Source organism: Petaurus breviceps, unplaced genomic scaffold (assembly GCF_028583685.1).
Source record: "Petaurus breviceps papuanus isolate PSGF00001 unplaced genomic scaffold, PetGlider_PUasm1.0 140, whole genome shotgun sequence".
NCBI lineage: Eukaryota > Metazoa > Chordata > Mammalia > Diprotodontia > Petauridae > Petaurus > Petaurus breviceps.
The window spans coordinates 36,344,795-36,367,350 of NW_027185698.1; the positions used below are offsets into that span (position 1 = coordinate 36,344,795).

Genomic DNA, 22,556 nt, shown 5'->3' on the forward strand with positions numbered 1-22,556 from the left:
TATCAGAGTATGTTTTAAACCAATTAAAAAAAGACAGTCAAGGAAGTTGTTGAATGTGTCCAGGTGTAAGGTTATCTGTGACCCAACTGCAGACATTTATTCTAGCAAGCATTTTGCATCATTACAGTCTTTAGTAATTGGAGAATAATAGCAGCTTATACTTTGTATAATATTTCAATATTACAAAACCCTTTTTACATGTATTAGATTCTCACAGCTCTCTGAGAGTAGTCAGTTATTATTATCCTAATTTACTGATGAAAAAACTTGAGACTTAGAGGTTAAGTAACTTCCCTAAAGTTATACAAAGTCTGTACTAGGACCTAAATTTTGGTCTTTCGGGTTGCAAGTCCAGGGTTCTTTTCCACTTTACCACATCACCTTAGAAGAAAATGAACCATTTTGTCCCAGTTTCTTCGATACTTTCAGGTGAATAACTTAGCTTTTTTTTTTCCCTTGAAAACTAAGGCAAACTTTACATTTACCTTTCACATTACATTTACATTCACCTTAAACTTAAGGTGAAGTAATATGAAATTGATGTTTCATTCAATTAACATTTCTTTTTCTTTTTTTTTTAAGCAATTGGGGTTAAGTAACTTGCTCAAGGTTACACGGCCAGTTATTATTTCTGGGTGTGGTGCTGAGTATCTGAGCCCGGATTTGATCCAGGTCATCCCAACACTGGTGCTCTTACTCGATGAGCCACTTGGCCGCCCCTACAATTAACATTTCTAAACTAAAAATTTTAAATTTAGAATGGCAAAGAATCTGACTGGGAATCCAATTCATTCTTTCACTTGGCAGCATTTTGGAATAGAATTTATTTTGTTCTTAGCATTTGAATAGTTAACAATCTCTACCCATTCTATTCCTTCTCCCTACTCTTTGTCTCCTCTCTCTCTCTCTCTCTCTCTCTCTCTCTCTCTCTCTCTCTCTCCCTCTCTTTCCCTCCCCCCCCCTTCTTTCCTCCCCTCTTCATTTTTTTACTTGCTGGGTCATATAGTATCTGTCATGTGATATTTTTTTTTCTTTTTGTCTGCATCCATCAAGGTATATTTAATTACATTTGCATTTGTAATAGTGTTTCAAATTTAAAATGCTTTCTGATTTACAATTCTGCTTCAATTGTATTGATATATTTTCCTCATACTAGGGCATGCCAATTCAAAGTGTATCCTGTTTTGTTTGCGACTTAATCAATAAAATGTTAAATGTGTATTTTGAAATGTAGCATTATTAAAATGTCTTTTAAAAATATTTGCAGTCTTTTTTTTTTAAAGAAGCATCTATCTTTTCATCTGCTTGGGAAAAGATAACTCTCAAATCAGCAGTAGGCTCACTTTATTAAGTATAAAAGGGATTCTCACTTATGCTACTCAGGCTCAAAAATCCATCTTAATTAAGTTACTCCTGGGGTTCCCAAATACCTGAAACCTGAAAAACTGAGTCAAGTAAAGTTTGAAGGGGATAAGGACATTTTTAAAAAGTTAAAAGTACATATATTAGTAGAAAACAAATCATAATGTATAAAAGATTAGTAAGTCTATTTAAAACAATTAAATAATTACATTTCTAAGCTATCACTTGTCTGGTGTTCAACCCCAGGAAAGGATTAGAATCCCTGGTTTTAGGCCTAAATTACTCTTTTGTTGGTATTTACAACTACTATAAGAACCGTAGACTTCAAGTAAGTTGTTCCTTGGTAATAAATTAGACCTTAGGGAAATGTTAACTTTCTAATTTTTACTAGATTATCCCTTCAAATTATGACTCCATTTGTTTTTAAAAACTTCCCAATGGCTTGAAAAAGTTAACATACCTTTCTTGTCTAACTTAGAGCATGGAAATAATTTGCTTATGCTTAGGATTTGTCCTAAAGAGTTAATTTAATGAAATAGAAAATTTATTGATAGAATATCTCACATATGAAATCCATTAATGAAAATAAGACTATACATTTTAAAAATTATATCCTTTAGTGTTTTGGCAGTAACTTTCACTCAGAATATTTTAAGTCGAACTGATTTCAACAAGTTAATTAATCCTTTCTCTGAATTTTTACATGCATGAATTGGTTGTTCAACTAAATTAGAATTTTTAAAATTCATGATGTTTTTTTTCGACCCTCTTTCTTGACCAACGAGATGGTCAAGCCACACTTGTAGAAGTTCTTCACTGAAGTAGGTAGGCATCATTGAAAATGAGGCAAATATATCTTTTTTTTTTTTTGCTTTTTGGAGGGGGGAGGTCAGGGCAATTGGGATTAAGTGACTTGCCCAAGGTCACATGGCTAGTAAGTGTAGTAAGTGTTAATACCTAGCTGCCCTTCGGCAAATACATCTTTATGTATTACCAAAGCCTATCTTAAAAAATTATCTTAGTAATTAGTTTACTATCTGAAACACAGTCCTGCCAGTAAACCGCCAAGTTTATTAGCTTTAAAAAAATTCTTAAATTGTACTTATTAAACATTGGAAATAAAATTAAAAAGAAAACTTTTGACAACGTCTGTTCTAATGTACATGGAAGAAGTAGAAATTTCGCTGAGACATTTTCTTGCATCAGTTTGACAAGCATGTTTTAGAACATAGTATCTGAATTATGATACCTAGTATCTTTATGCAGTCAGCTTTAACAAACTTTGTGATATTTGTCCATTTTTATACATTCAGTAAGGTTTTAGATGTTTGTTACAATGATGCACCATAAAAAAATAAACATGCTATTGTAAAATGTGTACTTCTCATGGAATCGAGCTCAGAGCTTATGGATTTAAAATGTTTGTTTTAAATACATAGTCTCATTATGCTCACTTATCCTTGTTACCCCTTCAGTTTTAGAGAGAAAGCTATATAGCCTTAGGATCCTTTCACACAATTACCTTCCATTTTAATTTTTAAAAATTATTTTATAATGTTTTATAGTCTTTAATGTCCAGATTCTGTAACTTCATCATTTGTGTAAAAATAATGCCTTTCTAAAGATTTTAAGTTTCTAGTGTAATTACCTCTGAAGTACAGACATTAAGGCAGTTTTAGTTTAGTGGTATTTCTTATTATAGTGAAGAATATTTTCCCCTTTTATTTTTGGCAAATTTCTGTAACTTTGAAAAAATAATTTAAGTATACTTTTGTCTTAATTAGAAAATAACTTGGTATCTGATTTAGTAATCTGTGTGAATTGTCTACCTTCCCAGCTCATCCTTGTATGATAGAGCCATGCCCTATCCATCACATAAACTAGCCTTTCCTATTTCTGGTAATATAAGGCATAGTTTTTGTGCTTAGAACATCTTGATGAACTATAAATTCCCCTTGCTTAATTTGCCTTGTTTAAGAATTTTGGCCCATAATAGAATTATATCAGCCATACATTTAGCAAAAGTTAGTCTTAAAATTCCAGTCTGTAGAAAGTGATCTCATCCAGAAATTTTACACAGATTTTTCTGATCAGAACTATCTTAAGCAAACTTATCTTAAGCTACTAGCAAAGTTCAGGAATAAAACAGTAGCTAGTATGTGCTTGAACTTGTTTTTCTAGTACCAGTTTAAAATATTAAAGAACATAGAGACCATTCATATTAAACTTGTAGGCATCTGACCATTACATTGTTAACTGAGAAGAATTTATACAGATGGAATGAGAACTGTGCCTCTTATACTTTAATTTGGATCTATATTTGGACAGAACAGATCTAGATCCCATTTAAAACATTTTGCTTCTCTAGGAAAGTCTTATTTCTATCCATAACTTGACAGCTTTCAGCTAAGTTTGTAATATAAAGAATTTTTGTATTTTCTTTTTCTTTCTTATCTCTTACATATAAGGTATATTATATGCCTGTAACTTAATTCAGATATTTAATAGTTCTTGGTTGATTGTTTGGACAGAATAATCTTATAAGCTATAATAATAATAATAATTATACATTTAGGAATTCTTACATTCTATAGAGCCATTTGAGAGGTCTTCCTAAGAATTAAGGCTGCTTTTAAAACATCCTTTTATGTGGTTATGTAGGTGGTAGAAATTAAGAGAAAATTTATGGCATGAGAAACTAGCTAAGTTTTTGAGTGCATACCTTTAGTGATTATGGTTCTAGATCCATTGAGGACAGATTACAAGCCTAACCAATGTTCAGTTTTCCATCTAGCATTCATTTTCTTTATGTGTTCTTGATAACTTGCTTTTAAAAATTGAATTCCAAGAAGTCTTACTTTATGCATAGGTGTGAATTAGACCTTGAAAACATAGTCTCAGTTATCATGCTTTTTCACATATAATTTTGAAAATGTGTAATAGTTCAAGACAAGACATTTGTATTTAGCATGATTTTGCATATTCTGGTGACCCAGAGAGGGAAGACAACCTTGGAATTCTGCCCCAGTATTACTAATTTAGATGTATTTTATAAGGGAGGTTATCCTACCATAAGATTTGATATACTTCTTGAATGTCATTGGAAACAGTTGTAGGCTGATAATGCCTTGTGATTTGGTGGCCTGACTGTATCTTTTTGCAAACTTAAAATCATTAGACTTAGCCCTTAAACACTGTATTAAGTGATAGAATTCCAGAGTAGGCTATGGAGTGTCTCTTCTGGACATAGATTGGTTCTGCTACCAGTCCATCTGCTAAGGAGGATGAACAACACCTTCTGTTCCAATTTCATTCACTGAGATGCAGAAACTGAACAGGTAAGAATTCTTATTTATGAAAGCCTAACCATCTGTCCTGGTATTTGCATTCTCAGATCTAGCAATTAAATGCTGTTTAGGAGTTAGTGAAAAGATTCTGATTTATTATTAGCTTAGTCAACCTTTTTAGGCATCTATTTTCTTTATCCTCTTTTCTTTACTCTTACTTCTTCTGCACTTTGTTATATCCTTTACTTATTTCTACCTTTACTAGTCTTTTTCTTTATGCAAAATTTCTTTGAGCACCAAAAGGTGAATATTTGTGCAATCATTTGCAGAACTTGCAAATCCTTAAAATTGAGCCCTTTAAGAAACCTATTGTGAAGTTTGTTTTCGTATAAAGGTAGGGGACTAGTTAAAAGCAGAAAAGGAATAAAAGGAGGAAAGATCCTGGATTCATTAGAGGGGAATGGCACAGTTAATCAGATTGAACTTCTATAGGAAAAAGTGCAAGATGGTACATAGGTAAAGCAATACAGGTTAGGGTAGGAGGGCACTAGATATAAATACAGAAGAGAAAGGCTTAGGAGTTATTTCAAATTCAATTCAACAGACAATTATTGAGGGCTTACTGTATAAAGCACTGAGAATGAATGGGAAATATATATCACTGTAGGAGAAAATAAACATACTGATATTGGAATATACTTAAAAAGACTGACATGCAAGGATGTAAGTAATTCTACTACTTTAATCTGCATTCTATTAGATTGTTGTGACCAGTTTGCCACATTTAAAGCATTTATGCAGCTCTTCGATTTTTTTTTAAACTTGGTTCAATTCTAAACTGGTTAGCCATAGCCATAACTCCTGGTGTTTCCCCAAGGCTTCCAATTAACTGAATTTACTTTTATGTGTACATATTATTCCTTTTCTTGCCCTTCCTCCCCCCATGGTCTACTAGCCAGTCAAATATTTTAGTAGTTGGGGCAGTGTGTGTGGATGGGGCTGAAATTAAAACATATTGCACAATGGGTTTTATCCTACTTCAGAGAGATGTACACATATAAAACAAATAGAGTAAGGTTCTTGAAGGTCGGACTATTTCACTTGTCTTTCTATCTCTTGTGTCTAAAACAATGAATGTCTGGCATGTGGTAGTAGGTCAGGAATAGTAAGTGCTTGTTTATTAACTAAAAGTAGTTCTCTACCAATTCTTGAAAATTGACTTAAAATCTATATAACATTAAGCCAACGGCCAGCACTGTTTTGTAGTTTGTCCATTCTTCACCCCTGAATTAGACATTCACTTTCCTGAAGGAACAGAACTGGATAAGATTAACTCCTCAATTTTCTCTAATTCTTTGAGTTTTTCTTTTGAGCAGTAATTAGCAAACCTCTAATTCTGGGGTTTTTTTTCCTCTCAAATTTAGATCTAGGAAGTATTTCAATTAAGCAACTATTAGCTAGTGAAAGAGGCTTTAAATTTATAAAATAAGTATTACTCAAAGGACTTTATCTCATTGCAGAGATGTCTGCATGTGAAATAAAGTAAAAGAGTATATAATTAAGTGCCTAAGGGGATGGAATAAACAATACATGTTAGAAGAGGTCAGAGCAGGGAAAGATAAGTAGGCTGAAATATTCAAGGGAAAACTTCATAGAGAAGTTTAGGGTTCTATCTGGGCCATTAAGGTGTTAGTGCTTTCATGGTCTTTTTTCAGACTCTGAAGCAGTTAGCTGTCTTCAAAAGCAGTTTCTTCAACTCCTTGGGATTGCTACTTGCTACCTAATTGTTGTTTTTGTATCTCAATAGTCTAACTTTGTCACTTGTGTTCTTTGATGTTTAAATTCTTTCGCACTACTAATATTCTAAATGTCACAATTTGGCTGAAGTTCTAGTTTCATTGACTAATAATTCAGGGATTGTCTGTAAAGTTCCTTACAGCTCTGACACCTTGTGCTCCTCCAAATTCCATTGGTTGGTAGGGTCAGGTTTATAGTTTCCTGTAATTATACTAGGACTATAATTTTGCAGAAATTCAGGTAGTTTTAGGAAAGTGTCTTTACCATCCCCTCCAAATGTTCCTTCATCCCACTATAAATCTAATTGTTGCTTCCTACCTGCTCTTATGGATTCTTGCCACTTTATTATGTCAGCACCATCGGATTAATTTGTTACCATTAACTGGGGCATATGAAAACCAAGAGGACCCTGGCATCAGGGAAATGATGATATGACTTGCAGTTGACTTTGATTTGAGTGAGGGAGGGTGGTGCAAGGTCACCAGCCTCACTTTTTTCTCCAGAGCCATCTGGATCCAGTGACCAGATATGCATTAGGAGGACTGGAGATGACTCAGGATGCAATGTGAGACCCTAACTCTTTTAGGCTAAGGCCTTTTCACATACTCAGAGTGAGGTAAAAGGCCCATTCAACGAATAGGTCTCTTTAAGAAGTGAGTTCAAGAAGTGGCCTCTTTAATTAGAAAAAAAGAAAAAGAAAACCCGAGCTTGGGAGGGGAAGACCCTCATGGTTGTTGTTCCAAAGACAAATATTTACCTTTAACATTCACTCTAAGCCTGGAGGGCCCAAAATACAGCCATTAAGTGGAGTGTGGAGGGGCATTTTGTGGTCCAATCTATGTTTACCTTCCTTTGGAGAAGATAAGGAGTAGAACAGAAACTTGTTGGAAAGCATATATAATTTTTTTTTAAGATCCACTTAATTTGGCCCAACTTAATTTCACATAACCTGTAAGAATGCAGATGAAGACATTTTTAAAGATTAAGTAAAATGACAAAAAAAATACCCTCATGTGGAGTCTGAGTTTCAGAAAAATACTTCATAATACTTTTTAATTGCTAGTTAATTAAGTTTATCAGTTTTTCATGTTCAAATCTAAATATAGTATTAAAGAATCGATCCAGAAAAGTTGATTTGTGATGATACTCCCACTACTACCTTAATAAGAAATTTTATTTTAAACTAGAAAACCAATATTTGTAGTTGTACAGGTCAAACACTTGACTCTTGCTCTAAAATATTCCCAAAGCATCAATGCAGTATCAAGTAGCTATGAAGTTGGGGACAATTGCTTATTTCAGTTGGACTATCCTTTTCCACTTCTTCATCCTTTCATTTGTACACTAGATAACATGTGTGTTTGTGTGTAACATAACCATCACAAAATAGCTGACAAATATAAACTGGTTTAACATGGTTCTGCCTGATTAATCCATATATTTATATTGTTCTATGCTACAAAATTAAATGTTAAATTTATATTTTGTTATTTTGCTAGTGATTATTATATGAACAAAGAATGGTCACAGCATAGTACAGATTTACTTCTAATATAAAATGTACTGAGATTAGCAAAGCATGATTATTTAGGACATCATCTGGAACTCAGAAATAGTTTGATTATGGTGAAATTTTAGTTATAATGGTATTTGATCCTTTGTCATGGGATTTGACCTGTAACTGAAATTTACAAGGAAAATCAAGACTGGATCATATATTTTCTCTTCCCCTTGAAAATATTTTCTAAATCTTAATCCTTGGTTATGGATACTTTCATAATCCCAAAAAGGATTATGACAGTGATTGACACTATGTCATACTATGGGCTTAAAGTGGGGTGTAAGAAAAGGTAGGTAAGTGTATAGAAAAGGGCTATTATACATGTACCTTGAAAAAGAAGATCTGATATTGTATTTGATTGTACTCACTTGCTAGTGATTTTAAAGTTGTTATTTTTTTTTAAATATTGCTTTGAGTATAGCAGTTTACATTTTCAAAGATAGATTGAAAGAGGTAAGCCCATAGTTTTCTTCATAAGGTTCCATTTTCATATTTTGCCCTACAGGGCACCATTCTAAAAACTGCTTAGCTGTCTTGTTCCCTTAATAACTGGTTGATAATTCAAGTAGGTTAAATTATTCTGTAATGTAAAATTTCTCAAGTGATTTTGCTTTTAAAATTCACTTTTATATTTTTATGTGATTGTGCAAATATTATTAAATAACCAATTTTTCTGATCTTATTTTGAGAATTACCAATGAATTAGATAACTTGGTCTTGTCTTATATGCACAACTGGATAGCTCTGCTAGGGGAGGTCTCAGAAGATGGGGTATTTGGGAAATCAACTGTTAGTTCCCAGAAACATTTAGTTAAAGGCTTGCTTTAACTGAAATGGTAGAAATTACCCTAATGTGGAGTTTAAATTTCAAGAAAATACTTCCACACCCATTTTCTCATTGTTGGGAATTTGAGTAAGATCAAGCTGCATTAAGAATCATATATAACTAGTGCATATCAAGATATTGGTTCTTGTCCCACACTTTCCAGCAACAATGGTGGGGATTCCAAGTAGTTTTGGGGAGCACCCAGTGCCTTTTGAGGATTGGGGGATTATGTATCTCTCATAAGTATTTTAGTCTCTTGCTTATTTTCATTAGAGCAAGAATTGGGCATTGCTGATGAGTATTTTATTACAAGAAAAAAAAGGAAAATTGGAGATTCTTTTCTGTAGCTTCTTCTTTCAAAATTGGTATACAGAACAGACCATAGGATACCTTTGGGTTAAGAGGGTTCATTCGATGAGGGCTAATAATAGGGAGACCAAATTAAGAGAGATAAAGTGGTTCATGGGAAAAAAAACCCCTGACTTTGCAGTCAGAGGATATGAGTCCAAAACTTGACCCATTTTCTTCCTATATGACCTTGAGCAAAAGTCACTCAACCTCTCTTATCTCTCTGCTTCAGTTTCCTCAGCTTTAAAATGAAGAAATTGGTCTAGACAAGGTCCCTTCTACCACTAAAGCTATGGTATTATGAATATTTAGAATTTAACACATTTTGGAGCTTTAGATAGGAATCAAATATTTATTAAATGCCTACCATGTATCAGGCACTATCCTAAGTGCTTTACAAATATTATCTTATTTGATCCTCACAACAATTCTAAGGAGGTAGGTGCTGTTATTTTTCTCATTTTGTAGTTGAGGAACCTGAGACAAGCAGAAGTTAAATAACTTGTCCAGTGCCATACTGCTAGTTTCTGAGGTTGGATTTGAACTCTTATCTTTCTGACTCCAGACCTCACATTCTATCCACTGGATTCTATCAGTTGCCCCTATATCACCTAGCTACCTTTAAGGTAAAGGAAAAAGGTAAAAGAAGATTGTTAAAACAATCAAGTTCTCTATTTCCTAGTATTCTTGTTACTAAATAACACATTGTTTCTTTGCTTTTGTAACATTAAAATTAAATTAATCAACTAAATAAAATAAATATATATAAAATAAATTTAAAAATCAAATAAAAATAAATTAAATAATTAAATTGAATTTTAAAATAGCACAAGTTCCTTCCTATAAAACTTAAATGTGAGCTTAAATAAACAATAATAAACTACCAAACTACTTTTATCGCTGTCACACAGAATCTATATAGCATTTGCATATACTTGAACTTTGTAGGAATTTATGCAGAAGTATATTTTCTCAAGGGCAGCTAGGTGGCACAGTGGATGCAGTGCTGGGCCTGAAGTCAGGAAGACTCATCTTCCTGAGTTCAAATGTGGCCTCAGACACTTAACTAGCTGTGTGACCCTGGGCAAGTCACTTACCCCTGTCTACCTCAGCTTCCTCATCTGTGAAATGAGCTGGAGAAGGAAATGGCAAACCATTCCAGTGTCTTTGCCAAGAAAACCTCAAATAGGTTCATGAAGAGTTGGACATGACTGAAACAAATATTTTCCCAAAGTTCTATCATAATGTTAGAGCTGTATTCCTTCAGGCAAGAACAGATATTAGCTGGCATAAAGACATAATAAAAATTCCTATAATTTCCTGCACAGATACCTGGAAACATCAAAATGTATAAATTGATAAGGTTGCTTTACTACTTTAAAAAGAGGTTGAATAATAGTTATACTCCCTGCCATTTAGGAAAATTATAATCATAGAAGGTGACCAATCAACACTTGGACAAAATTTCTAACCCACATTAAAGTTACAATTTATGAATTGTTTCAAACTTACAGTGTGAAGTGGAAAGTATCACCACATTTTGATGGAGATTAGATTTGGGTAAAGATTAAACAATGCCCAAGAGAAGTCTTTATTAATTTAGACCCCACTAGTTTCAAATCTTACACCTTAATTACAGGAAAATTGCTAACTTGTATTGGTTTAGAGATAATTTCTTCACTGGAACTTCTATATTCTAATGAAATTATACCTCTGGACAAAGAAAGAAGGAGGAGGAGGAGGAGGAGGAGGAGGAGGAGAAGAAGAAGAAGAAGAAGAAGAAGAAGAAGAAGAAGAAGAAGAAGAAGAAGAAGAAGAAGAAGAAGGAAGAAGAAGAGGAAGAGGAAGAGGAAGAAGAAGAGGAAGAGGAAGAAGAAGAAGAAGAGGAAGAAGAAGAAGAAGAAGGAAGAGGAAGAGGAAGAGGAAGAAGAAGAGGAAGAGGAAGAAGAAGAAGAAGAAGAAATAGTAATTAGCATTAATTCATCCAGGCTGGGCTGTAGCTTATCTTTTGGAATGTTTGTGAATCAAAGATTTAATAAACAAAAGTATAACTAAGATGAGACAGAGAATGTCTTGCCTAAGTAGGAGAATGAAGTGTTTGCTGGGTGTTCTATAATAACATGTTTAAATAGCAGTTTAAGGTTTGTAAAGTGAACATTATATTATATCACTTAATTATATTACTAGGGGTAGCTAGGTGGCAACTAACTGGAAAAGTGGATAGAGGACTGGGCCTGGAATCAGGAACACCTGAGTTCAAATTTGGCCTCATACATTGACCAACTGTGTGATCCTGAACTAGTCGATTAACTCTGTTCACTTCAGCTTCCTTTTCAGTAAAATGGGAATGATAGTAGTACCTACCTGGTAGGGTTGTTGTGAGGATCAAATGAGATCATTGTAAGCACTTAGCACAGTACTTGGCACATAGTAAGTGCTATATAAATGTGAGCCATTATGGTTTTTTTTTGTCATTATCATCATCAATAATTGTTATTGTTATTATTTGTTAGTTCTACAGGTATTACTATCCTCAACTTATTAATGAGGAAACTGATTCTCACAGAAGTTGTGACTTACTCATGATGGACACAACCATTGAGTGTCAGGAGGGATTTGATAGGTCTTTTCTGACTTTAAAAAGTCTAGCAGATGCCGTGTATCCTCTTATTAATTAAGGGTGAATCAGTTTAGGGGTAATTATATTAATCTGAAACTTTTTTTAAAAAAGACTAAATTATGGTTACAGACTGACAATTTCAGTTTATTTTAATGTTTAAACCAGAGAGTAATGTTCTAATTGTAATATATAACCCTTGGGGCACTATCTTTTACAGACCTAATATGATTTCTTCTCTAGTCTCTGAAATATTTTTAATTTCCTGGGAGCTATGGTGAACATTAATTGAAAGAACCATACTCTATCACTTCTAAGCCAAGATCAGACTAGTAATGAGATTATTCTATTAGTTTGGTCTGAATGTTGAGTAGGAAGATTGTCTGATGGGGATTGGGAATTGGGACAGAGTTCCCTAAAATTACTTAAGTCATTGACCCCTCCTCTGTCACCTCCAGAGGTATTTTTAATCCAGAATTCCTGCTGAGAAGCTGATCTTAGAATTGTACTTATAGACAGTAGAGTGGAATAAAGAGTCTGTGCTGGGTTTCTTAGTCTCCAGGCTATTTTTAAAAGTTAATACTGGCCTGTAGTGCTGTGTATGTATAGGAAGCCCCACGCTCATGGCAGAGATGTCTACATTCAATCACAGAATTATAATGAAACTTGATATCAAAGTCTGTTTGTATGTTACAATCTGAATTCACCCCTAGAATTAAAGTGGAACTTCACATAGACAAAACTGCTTTGGATTCACTACAGTTCTCTATATTTAATGTTAAAAGAGAAAATTAACATCTCAAACTAGGGGAAAGTTTCCGATCTCATGGTTTGATGCTTTTTTAAACTAACCCCCCCCCCAATAAATTGAATTCTCTTGAAGTCCTAATAGTATTATATGTGAAAAATGACTAAGCATAGCTTCAGCTGGTCAGATTATGGGAGCATTTTTGAATATTTTAGGCAAATATAATGTGCCCCCCAGCTATTCAAAAGCCTGTTGAGCTACAGAGTACATTAGTTTGGTATGTCATCTAATCCAATTTCAAATTAAATTGAGGAAAATGATTTGCAATAGTAAGAATTTACATTTATAGTCTGAGCTTTGACATATCTAATCTTCAGCAATCCTCTGAAGTAAATAGGGCAGCTATTATTATGCCTTCTGTGCAGATGAAAAAATTAAGGTGTAGAAAAGGTGTTACTTGCCTAGTCAGTATGGAAGCCAAGACTGAAACACAGATAATTTGATTCTTAGCCCATGCTGTTTCCTCCTCCAGATCACCTCAGAGGAGGACTTTAGGAGATAGAGGTTTTAATCATAAGGATTTAATATAGAAATGTAGCCTTTAAACATTTTATGTTTTTTTTTAAAGATATTTGTCTCTCTAAGGTGCTTAGGTACATCCTACCTGAAATAATGACAATAAAGATTTTAATGGCAAGAATACAATCTCAATAGGTCTCAGTTTCCTATTCATTTACAAACTATAACAAAATATTTAATACCTTAATAGTAACAAAATAACTATATGTCAGATATCCTGAATGAACAGTGGCTTGCCCCATAGAGGACCGCCACATGCCACCATCAATTCCTGTACTAATGGAATAGTAGACATAGCACCAGAGGCAAGTTCATAAACCAATATCATTTTGAAGTTCTTAGGGTATTCATTTGGTGTCCAGTCACAACTGAAAGGTAATTTCCAGATCTAGATAAATGTGGGCCTCTTGATTTGGTACCCAGAGCCCAGGTATATTGGCTGATTTTGGAAGAACTTGTTTGTCTAGTAAGAACCATCTGCTCAGAGGTTTGTGCATTCTTTGGATCTGTGGTTATATTGGCTTGTCATCAGAGGCTCTGTAAGAAGAAGCCAAGCTTAGTGCTGGTCCTTGAGTACTATACCTGTTATTTGTACATACTTTAAGTACTGCCAGTATATAGCACCTGTTGGACAAAGAAAAAAAATTCTAATCCTCCATACTTTTTACTTTCATGTTTTATGGTCTTTATGGCCCAGGTTGTAAAACAAATCAAGGTCTGCATTTTCTACCAGTGCCTCTTGGCATGTGGTTAAATATGTATCTTTAGATTATCTTATATTGTTAGAAAAGAAGAATTATGAACATCTGGAATGAATTGTAGGGAAAGAGTACACTATTGAGGGACTAGTAATGTTCTCAGAAATAAATTCTAGGAACAAACTTTCTGCTCTGTACTTTGTTTTTTATGCATGTTTTGCTTTTTTCTTCTTTAAATCACTTAACTGAGGAAAAGTATAAATCTTTTATGTTTTCCCTGATGATGGGAGAAAGAAAATCTTAAAATTTGGGTGATATTGTTAAATAATAATGTTTTTTAGGTTTTCAGCCACAATTTTGATTTTTCACAGGTTTAGATTTTTAATGTACTTATTCATTGGATAAAACTTTAAATACCCCAAATCTGCAAAATGGATCTAATGTTGGAAGGAACCCTAGAGGGAAAAGACTTTAAAAGTTGACTCAAACTTACTTTCCTTCAGTCAGTGTTTACTTGAACTGTGTTATCAGAATTTCTAATGAGAATTTGTTTTAGTGCTTTGCATTTAATAAACAATGAATGCTTCTTTTCTAACCTTCTTTACTTCCAGTTTGGATGTTCCTTATTCCACACTCCCAAGATTTGAAGAGGAAATAATTATTTTTTTTCTCCACATGATTTTTACCTCTTAATGCTTTGCCTAATTGTCTACAACATTAGACAAGTAGACAACAGTAGAGCCTCCTAAAAGCTTGATTAAATAATAATAAAGGAGATAATAAATAAATAATAAAGCAATAAAAGAGATATGGAGGGATGATGAAAATGTAAGAAAGAATGCTTAAGTGGTCTTTTAACATAAGATTTATTCTTATCAATTCTTGTAGCAGTTAGGCCAAAGAGCTTATTCTATTCTGATTACCTTTGTCTGAAATTAGACCAGTTTACATTGTGAAATATTTTTAAAGTAGTAAAAGTGATATTAAATGTTACTTCTTACTTGGTCTTAAAAGCTTTTTTTGGGAAATATTGTTTTGTAATGTTTGATAACCTGTATTAGTGATTTATGAAAAAGGCTTTTCTCTGACAGCCAATTGGAAATATACATGGGACATGTATGAACTTTTCTTTAAGGTATCTAGATTAGTTTTAAATTCAGGAAGAGAGAGTGTAGTAGCTAAAAATTGTTTTTAAATGAAACAAAACTTAGCATTTATGACACGTTAGTGACAAAAATTGATTTCTCTTGCACTTGATCTTGAAATCATTTAGTAATGTTTTCTTCTTTTAAAAAAAATCTTCAGATTTAGTGTACTATTGCAAAGGACTTTTAGAATTCTGTGCATTTACCTCTAACAAAAAATTTTAGCTTTAAATGTTTGTAGAATATTCACCTTTCTCATTTGATGCTTTCACTAACAATTACTAATACTGCTTTAAAAAACGATCACTTTGTGATAACCCTCCTGTCATCCAGCATGTACTATATAAAGCTAAGGTGGTGTGGTATGAAGCTTACAGCTTCCGTTCTTTCTACTCGGGATACAAATTGCTATTTTAATTGTCCATCTTCTACTAGGCTTTATCATAAATGTTAACATTTGATAGGGACCATATTTTATCTTGATCCTAGTTTTTATTGCAAAGGTATTAATTAGGGGAAATAAAGGAAATTTTCTGACTTGTCTCAGGAAATGAGAACATTTACTCTTAGCAGCCAAGTTGATATAGCTCTTCTTCCTGTGTGCTTACCATATTCAGGAATGTGCTCTCACCTTAATTTTATAAAGTAATCGTGATACCATGGTATTTGCTTAAATGATAAATAAATAGTAGTGCCAGGCAACAAAATCCTTTATGAAGTTGTTAGCTAATTACTACTTAGTTTTGTATTCATGCTTTTTCAAATTATAAGCTAATGTTTTAGTGCTTGATTAATTCAGCAATGCAGATAAAAGCTGACATTTTACTAGTCTAGCAATATAGCAAAACAAACATTCAGTTCAATATTATACTTTTATGAGCACCTAATGTATGTAGACCACTGTCCTAGGTGCTTGGGAGAGATAAAGATAAATCAATTCTTTTTTCCTAGGAGAGTATAATGTAGCGTAGAAGAGATGCTACCCAAGTAATTATAGTAGCTAACTATAAAGAGAACTTAAGGGCATATGAGAGGTTAGAAACAAGGTACTGTGAGCATATTGAGGACAAGCATTTATTAAGCACCTGTTATATGATGGGTACAGTGCTAAACACTTTACAGGTATTACTGATTTAATTTTCATAATCTGTGAAGGAGGTGCTGTTAGTTGGGGTAGCTGAGTCTGATGGAAAATTAAGTGTTGTAGCTAGTGTCTGAGACTGAATTTCAGATCAGAGCTTCCTGACTTCAGGTCCAATGTTCTTTCCAGGGGGTAATGTCTGATTAGGTGAAATTAGGACAGGTTTCATTGTTAACTTGGCTGATTCCTTCAGCTGGAATGTACCTTTTCTTCATTTCTGCCTCTCAGAATCCTCATCTTCATTTAATGTTCCATTTATGTATTATTGCCTCTGGCAGATTTTCCCTCATGCCTCCTTGTTAGTATTTTCTCTCCTCAAATTACTTTTTATATACTTTTTATTGTGTACATGTTATTTATTTCCCCTATTCTCCCTAGACTGTAAGCTCTGAGTTCAGGAATTGTTTCATTTGTGTCTTTATATCCCCAGACCCTAGAACTGTGCCTTGCACAGAGTAGGCATTTAATAAATGTTTATTGAATTGAATTACTAAGCACACACCCCACCTTAAAAAATTGATATTTTGGGCATGTGACCTTCAGCAAATCTGAATATATTATTTTTCTCAAGGGTTGTTTTTTTTTAAATTAAGTTTAATGAAAAAGGATTTGTAGTATTTATAAAATATTACTTTCAAAGCTACTTTAGTAAGGTGAACTCATTTGAATTTTTAAAATTATTTTCAAACGTTTGATGTATTGTCCTTGTATTCACATTTGTACTTTTTTTCTTCATTTTTGTAGGTTCTGCCGGAGACTCACATTTGGCCTCAATGTGAAATTAAGGTAGAAAAACACATCTACATGTGTTGCTATTAGGATAAGTATATTCACTGGTCATGCCTGAAGAGGGAAGTTCAGTTCTAGACAGCTGACTGCTAGCAAATATAAATGATTATCCTAGAAGTCAAGCCTCTCTCCTGTTTACTGGAGTGAAAATCCCCTCCAGATACCAACGGAATATCAACTACAGAAAATGCTTCACGTTTTAAGGATGCCAGCCACCTAGATTCATGCACCCTCTCTGTACAGTTGTTGTGGATGGTTTGCCATCTGAAAGCTCCTCAAGCTCTTATCCAGGCCCTGTATCTGTTTCTGAAATGTCTCTGCTTCATGCTTTGGGCCCAGTGCAGACCTGGCTGGGACAAGAGCTAGAGAAGTGTGGCATTGATGCCATGATTTATACTCGGTATGTCCTCAGTCTTCTGCTGCATGATAGCTATGACTACGATCTACAGGAACAGGTATTTACATATTTTAGATGTTTCATGCAAGTAAACTGTTATTGTCTCTATGTATGTATTTATTGTTGGGAGGTCACACTTGGGAGAATGGAAAGGGTGCTCAAGTGTTAGTGAGTAGACCTGGGTTCAAGTCCCTGCTCTACAAATTAAAACCTGTGTTACCTGGGGCTTTACCTCCCTGGGCCTCAGTTCTCTTAACTGTAAAATGAGGGGGTGGAGCCAGATGCATGCTAATGTCCTTTTCAATCTAAATCTATGATGCTGTGATCCTATGAATTTCTTGTTCTGAAATATTTCCTATTATTTAGGAAAAGTCTGTATTCTGACATTTGATTATGGTATATCCTTGATATACTGTGTTAACATTCTGAACTTAACAAACCATAAGTTAACTTAGTGTTAAATAACACTAACATGTTTAAATAAATGCTTGTGCTTGAAATTAAATTTTTAAGTTTCTGTAGAAGGTTCAAGCTAAACTATTTTTAAATCAGTGTGCATTATGGATCGGTAAGCTCTCAGGCTTGGGTGAGCAATGTACTTTTCCAAACATAGTAATTTCTTTCCCGTCTTTTTGTCCACCCTATCCTAACCTTGAATAACTCACTATATAAATTAATTCCTTATATTCAAAAATAGGTTCCCCCAACTGGGGTTAATTTATGTGCTGTGCTTTAAAAAGTTTACCAGTTCCAAGTATCCAAACAAAATTTCAGACTTTTTTTCTACCACAAAAGCAGACACATTGGAAGTGAAAGTTGCAGTTGCTTCTTAGATAGAAGTGAAACAAAATTCCAACAGTGAGCTAATGTACTCTGAATTACTGTTATAGAAGCATTTAAAATAAGATCATATATTTTTATAGAACCTTACAGGGATTGGGAAGACCTAAGGGACTTTGGGTGTTTTATCTGTGGTTTATGTTTTCCTTTCCTTTCCTTTCCTTTTTGATTATAGTGCTAGCCTCACCCCCACCAAAAATGAAACTTAAGTCTCAAAACAGTGTTACAAAAGTCTTAGTGAAGTTTTAAGCTATTAGTGATTAAAGCACTATAAGGCTTGCAATACTTCTAATGTGACTTCTATGCTTTATAATGTGGCTCCAGAGAACAGAACTAGGATCAACGAGAGTGAAAATTATAGGGGAGCAGATTTTGATGTAATAGAAGGAAAGACTCATCCCTATTTTATTTTGCCTTTGTTCCTTGTAAGATATAGATACAGTTACTCAGAATGAAAAGACAAGGAGAGGTGGTGACTAGCTTATATACTTAACTAAATATAAGAAAGTATTGGCTTAGCAGCATCACCCAAGATGGAATTTACTACTTTCTGAGATACTAAGGTTTCTCTTTTTTGGATGGGTTTAAGTAGAGAGTTCAAATGACCATCTGTCAAGGATCTCTTAGGTGAGATTTATATATTGAATGGGAAATAGAATTTTAGTGAACCTTTAAAATTCGTTCTAAACCTAAGATTTTGGTCTATTTATTATTTTTTATATCTGTCCTTCAGAGTACATGAACACACTCTTGATGCTTCATTTCTGGGTAGGCTTTAGCTGCTTCTTCACTTAGGGAAAGAATCATTGATTTAGACTCAGAAGTCATCTATCTAGTCCAGGGGTTTTATAGACCTGGGATCCATAGACTTCCAAGGAGTCTGTGAACTTAGATGGGAAAAAAATTTACATCCATATTTTCCTAACCTTTAAATGAAATTTAGCATTCCCTGCAATTACTTAAGATTATATCAGATTATTCTGAGAAGTGCTTCTTTATTGGCTTCACCAGACTGCCAGTGGTGGGAGGAGATGGGTCTTTGATACAAAATAAGTTAACCCCTGATCTAGTTCAATCTTTTCATTTTATGAATGATAAAACTCAGGCCCAGATAGTTTAGGTAATTTATCTATAGTCATATAAGTAGGAAGAACAAGCATCTCTATTTTATCTACTTTTGTTGGTGGGAAGTCGGTCTGAAGTTGAGGTTTTGGAAGGAGAGGTGACATATTTAGTGGACATCTGGAGGCATTATTTTAAGAAAATTTTGTCTTATGAATGTGTGGTTCTAGTACCAAATTTTCTTGTTATTAAGAAGACTATTTCTAATAGAATCATTTTACTGAAGGCAGCTAGGTGGTGCAGTGAATAGAGCACCAGCCCTGGAGTCAGGAGTACCTGAGTTCAAATATGGCCTCAGACACTTAACACAAAAACTAGCTGTGGGACTTTGGGCAAGTCACTTAACCCCAACTGCCCTCCAAAAAGCCAAAAAAAAAAAAAAAGAATCACTTTACTGGTGCTTTTTTTTTTTGTAGCATTGTATAGCATTCTAAAGCTATTAAAGGAAATTTTATTTCCTAGCTCAAAAAAGAAAAACAATTTAGAACTCATAATCATGATACTTCCATTGTAAATACATTTTGATTAAGATTTTAAAGGATTGCAATTTGCCACTGTTTCTCCATAACAGTTTGAAATATTGGATGAATCTCTTTCTTGGGTATGTTTCCTCTTGCATTTGAATATTTTTATTTTGTACATACATTATATATTAAGTAAGTCTTTCACTTGCTTTGTTTGTATGACATAATCATAATTTTGTCTGATTTACTAGCCATTCAGCTTTGATTTTGTTTTTGACTTAAAGAACATGATGCCTTTTTTTTATAGTACTTAAATATTTTCTCATAGAACACACCAGCTACTTGTGATTAATTATATATTTAGCTAGTATGACTAGCATTTCTCAGTCTTTTTAAGTTTACAGGTATGAACTTAGAACAAAATAGGGTGAAAATTCACTTAACACAGACCATCCATTTGCCTCTCTGTACCTATCATGCTTTGTGTTTGTATGTATATTTTCATACACACATGTATGCATATGAAAGGAAGGAGATGTGTCCTCTCTTTGCATGATGAATATCAACTGTAACTTCTTGTACAAGAACTAGTAAGAGGGTGGTAAGGAAATACAAGATTTGTAGCACACACCAAGAATATTTTCTTAATAGTCCCTAACAAAGTGCTTTGCAATGTAGTTGGTACTCAATACTTTTTGATTAGTTAGTTGGTCAACCTAGCATACAAGTCTTACATACTCCAAGGGGAACAGTGTCTGGAACTCAATAAAAATGTCACCTTGATATTGAAGTGATCCTTTTTTTAGAATTATATTTTAACACTGACATATTGTTTTAAACTTTACCTACCAGTTTAGGAGAGTAGTGCCTCAGTAGGATTTCTTTCCTAGTGTTTAGAATTATTTTATTTATTTTTAAATTTTATTTCAAAAGAATACATAAAAGGAAAAGTTATAGTTTCATGAGAGATTTTGTGTAGTGTTTAATTTTTTTTCTCTTTATTTTCCTATCTACTGTTCTTTTATTGTGGTGATACTGAGATATTTAAAGAAACTGACTTGTTGATTTACATTTTGTTAAAATTTTGTTAAAATTTACACAAATTTGGGGATTTTATAAAATATTTGACATAATTAAAGATTCCTCTAAGAAAACTTTGGTAAAATATACTATGAGTTTTGTAATCTCAAATATGTAATTAAGATACCTTAGAGGTAGCATTTAGTAAGAGTAGGATTTTCCTTATGTTCACATTATATGTTGGTGAATTAAGGTGGATAAGGAGTGTCTCTAGCTTTTTTAGCAAACTGTAGAATGTTTTTCAAGACGGGAACAGGGAAATGACAAAACCATATTACCTTATTAAAGTTATATGACCAAAAGGTATTTATTAATATATCTCTTATAGGAAGCTATTCCATTGTTTAGTCCACTTTTCTTGTTTGCTTCTGACTGAATACAATCTCTCTTATTAGAAGTTCATAGGTAAGCAAAGTTTCTCATAAATTACAATGTTTGAAATTGCAAATATATTAGCATTTTTCTCTTCCAGTACCTATCAAAGACCTAAGACTTCATGAATTGTCATTTTAATTTAGACCCACAGTATTACTGTGGTCAAAAAGGCTAACCTGAGCAAGATTAAGAGGGGTAGGAAATCTAAGCAGAAAACATTAGCATTAGCACATTAGATCTCTATCTGTAGGGACCAATCTTCAAAATCCCTTTACTTACTTGTAACATAAAGTCATCAGTTACAAGGCATTTCCTAAGTACAATTTGGATTAGGTTTAGGGTCATCTGCCACTTCTTAGCCACAGTCTCATGAGACCTCTCCATGCAGAAATAATCTATAAAAAGTTTCCCCAACCAAAGTAGCATCACAATATTGCTGTTAATGCATTATTACAAAATTCCATCTTTAATTGGGATAGTAGCAAATCTTTTTTTGGGCAGAGAACTGTTAGTTCAGCCAGTCAGAAAATGGTTGCTCAACAGAACTTAGAGTGTGCATATGATGGCTGAAGATCAAGACAGCAAAGAAGAGAGGACAGAAAACGAGAAATTGTGGGATTATGATAAGTAAGAGTTGAGGGACCCAGCAGAATAACCCACTGAAACTCATCTTCCTATTCTTTACCCAAGAAAGATGAAAGACATATGTGGGAATAGCTCCTCTTGAGTCTCACCAAACATGGAAGGAATTGCTAGGGTTTCTGGGATGGGGAAAGGGACATGTTAGGGAAGGAGGATTGAGGGGTGAGAGAATCAGAGTTACTATTATAAAGATGGTACAGTTTCTACTCTTTGTACTAACATAATCTTTTCTAGTCTGAGTTTAAGCCCTGAGGGAATACACATACATATCCTTTTTTATAAGATTGTTGCTCTGGAACTAACTGTAACCTGCATTATTGTTATATCAACAACAAACCCTACACAAGTATTTTTCAAACCAGAGTTGCAGAAATCCAAACAGCTGTTTGAAAGGGAAACTGTCCTAGTTCACCTTTTAGGACTTTACCTACTACTACCTTATTTTGAGCCTTTAAAATGAATGAAGAGTTGTATGAATTCATGCAAAGTGAAGAAAACAAGGGGAACAATATGTATGATCATGATAATGTGAATTTAATAAAAAACAACACTGAAAATCATTTGAACTCAAGATTAAATGCAGTGACTAGATACTAAAACATGTCTCCCTCTTCTCAGGTTGGAATGCTGAGGGAAATGTTAGGAAAGGGCCAGGTATATGAATAGCTACCTAGCTCTCTCTGTCCCCCCTTCCCCCCTTTTCTCTCTCTCTCTCTCTCTCTCTCTCTCTCTCTCTCT

At 33.7% G+C, this 22,556-nt stretch overlaps 1 protein-coding gene across 9 annotated transcripts in view; it reads left to right on the forward strand.

The window, feature by feature from the left end:
* The window catches only part of KIAA0232 (KIAA0232 ortholog), a 121,298-nt gene that overhangs the window by 21,297 nt on the left and 77,445 nt on the right, over nt 1–22,556 (forward strand). For 5 of the 9 annotated variants that reach the window (XM_069070249.1, XM_069070245.1, XM_069070241.1 and 2 more), the window contains one exon: nt 16,854–17,353. The exons of 3 other annotated variants lie outside the window; for them this stretch is intronic. In XM_069070249.1, the coding sequence (XP_068926350.1) occupies nt 17,123–17,353 (231 nt within the window). In that variant the 5' untranslated portion in view covers nt 16,854–17,122. Of the gene's footprint in view, nt 1–1,843; nt 4,701–16,853; nt 17,354–22,556 lie in introns of those variants that run through there. One more of the 9 variants, XM_069070247.1, reaches the window with a different exon arrangement.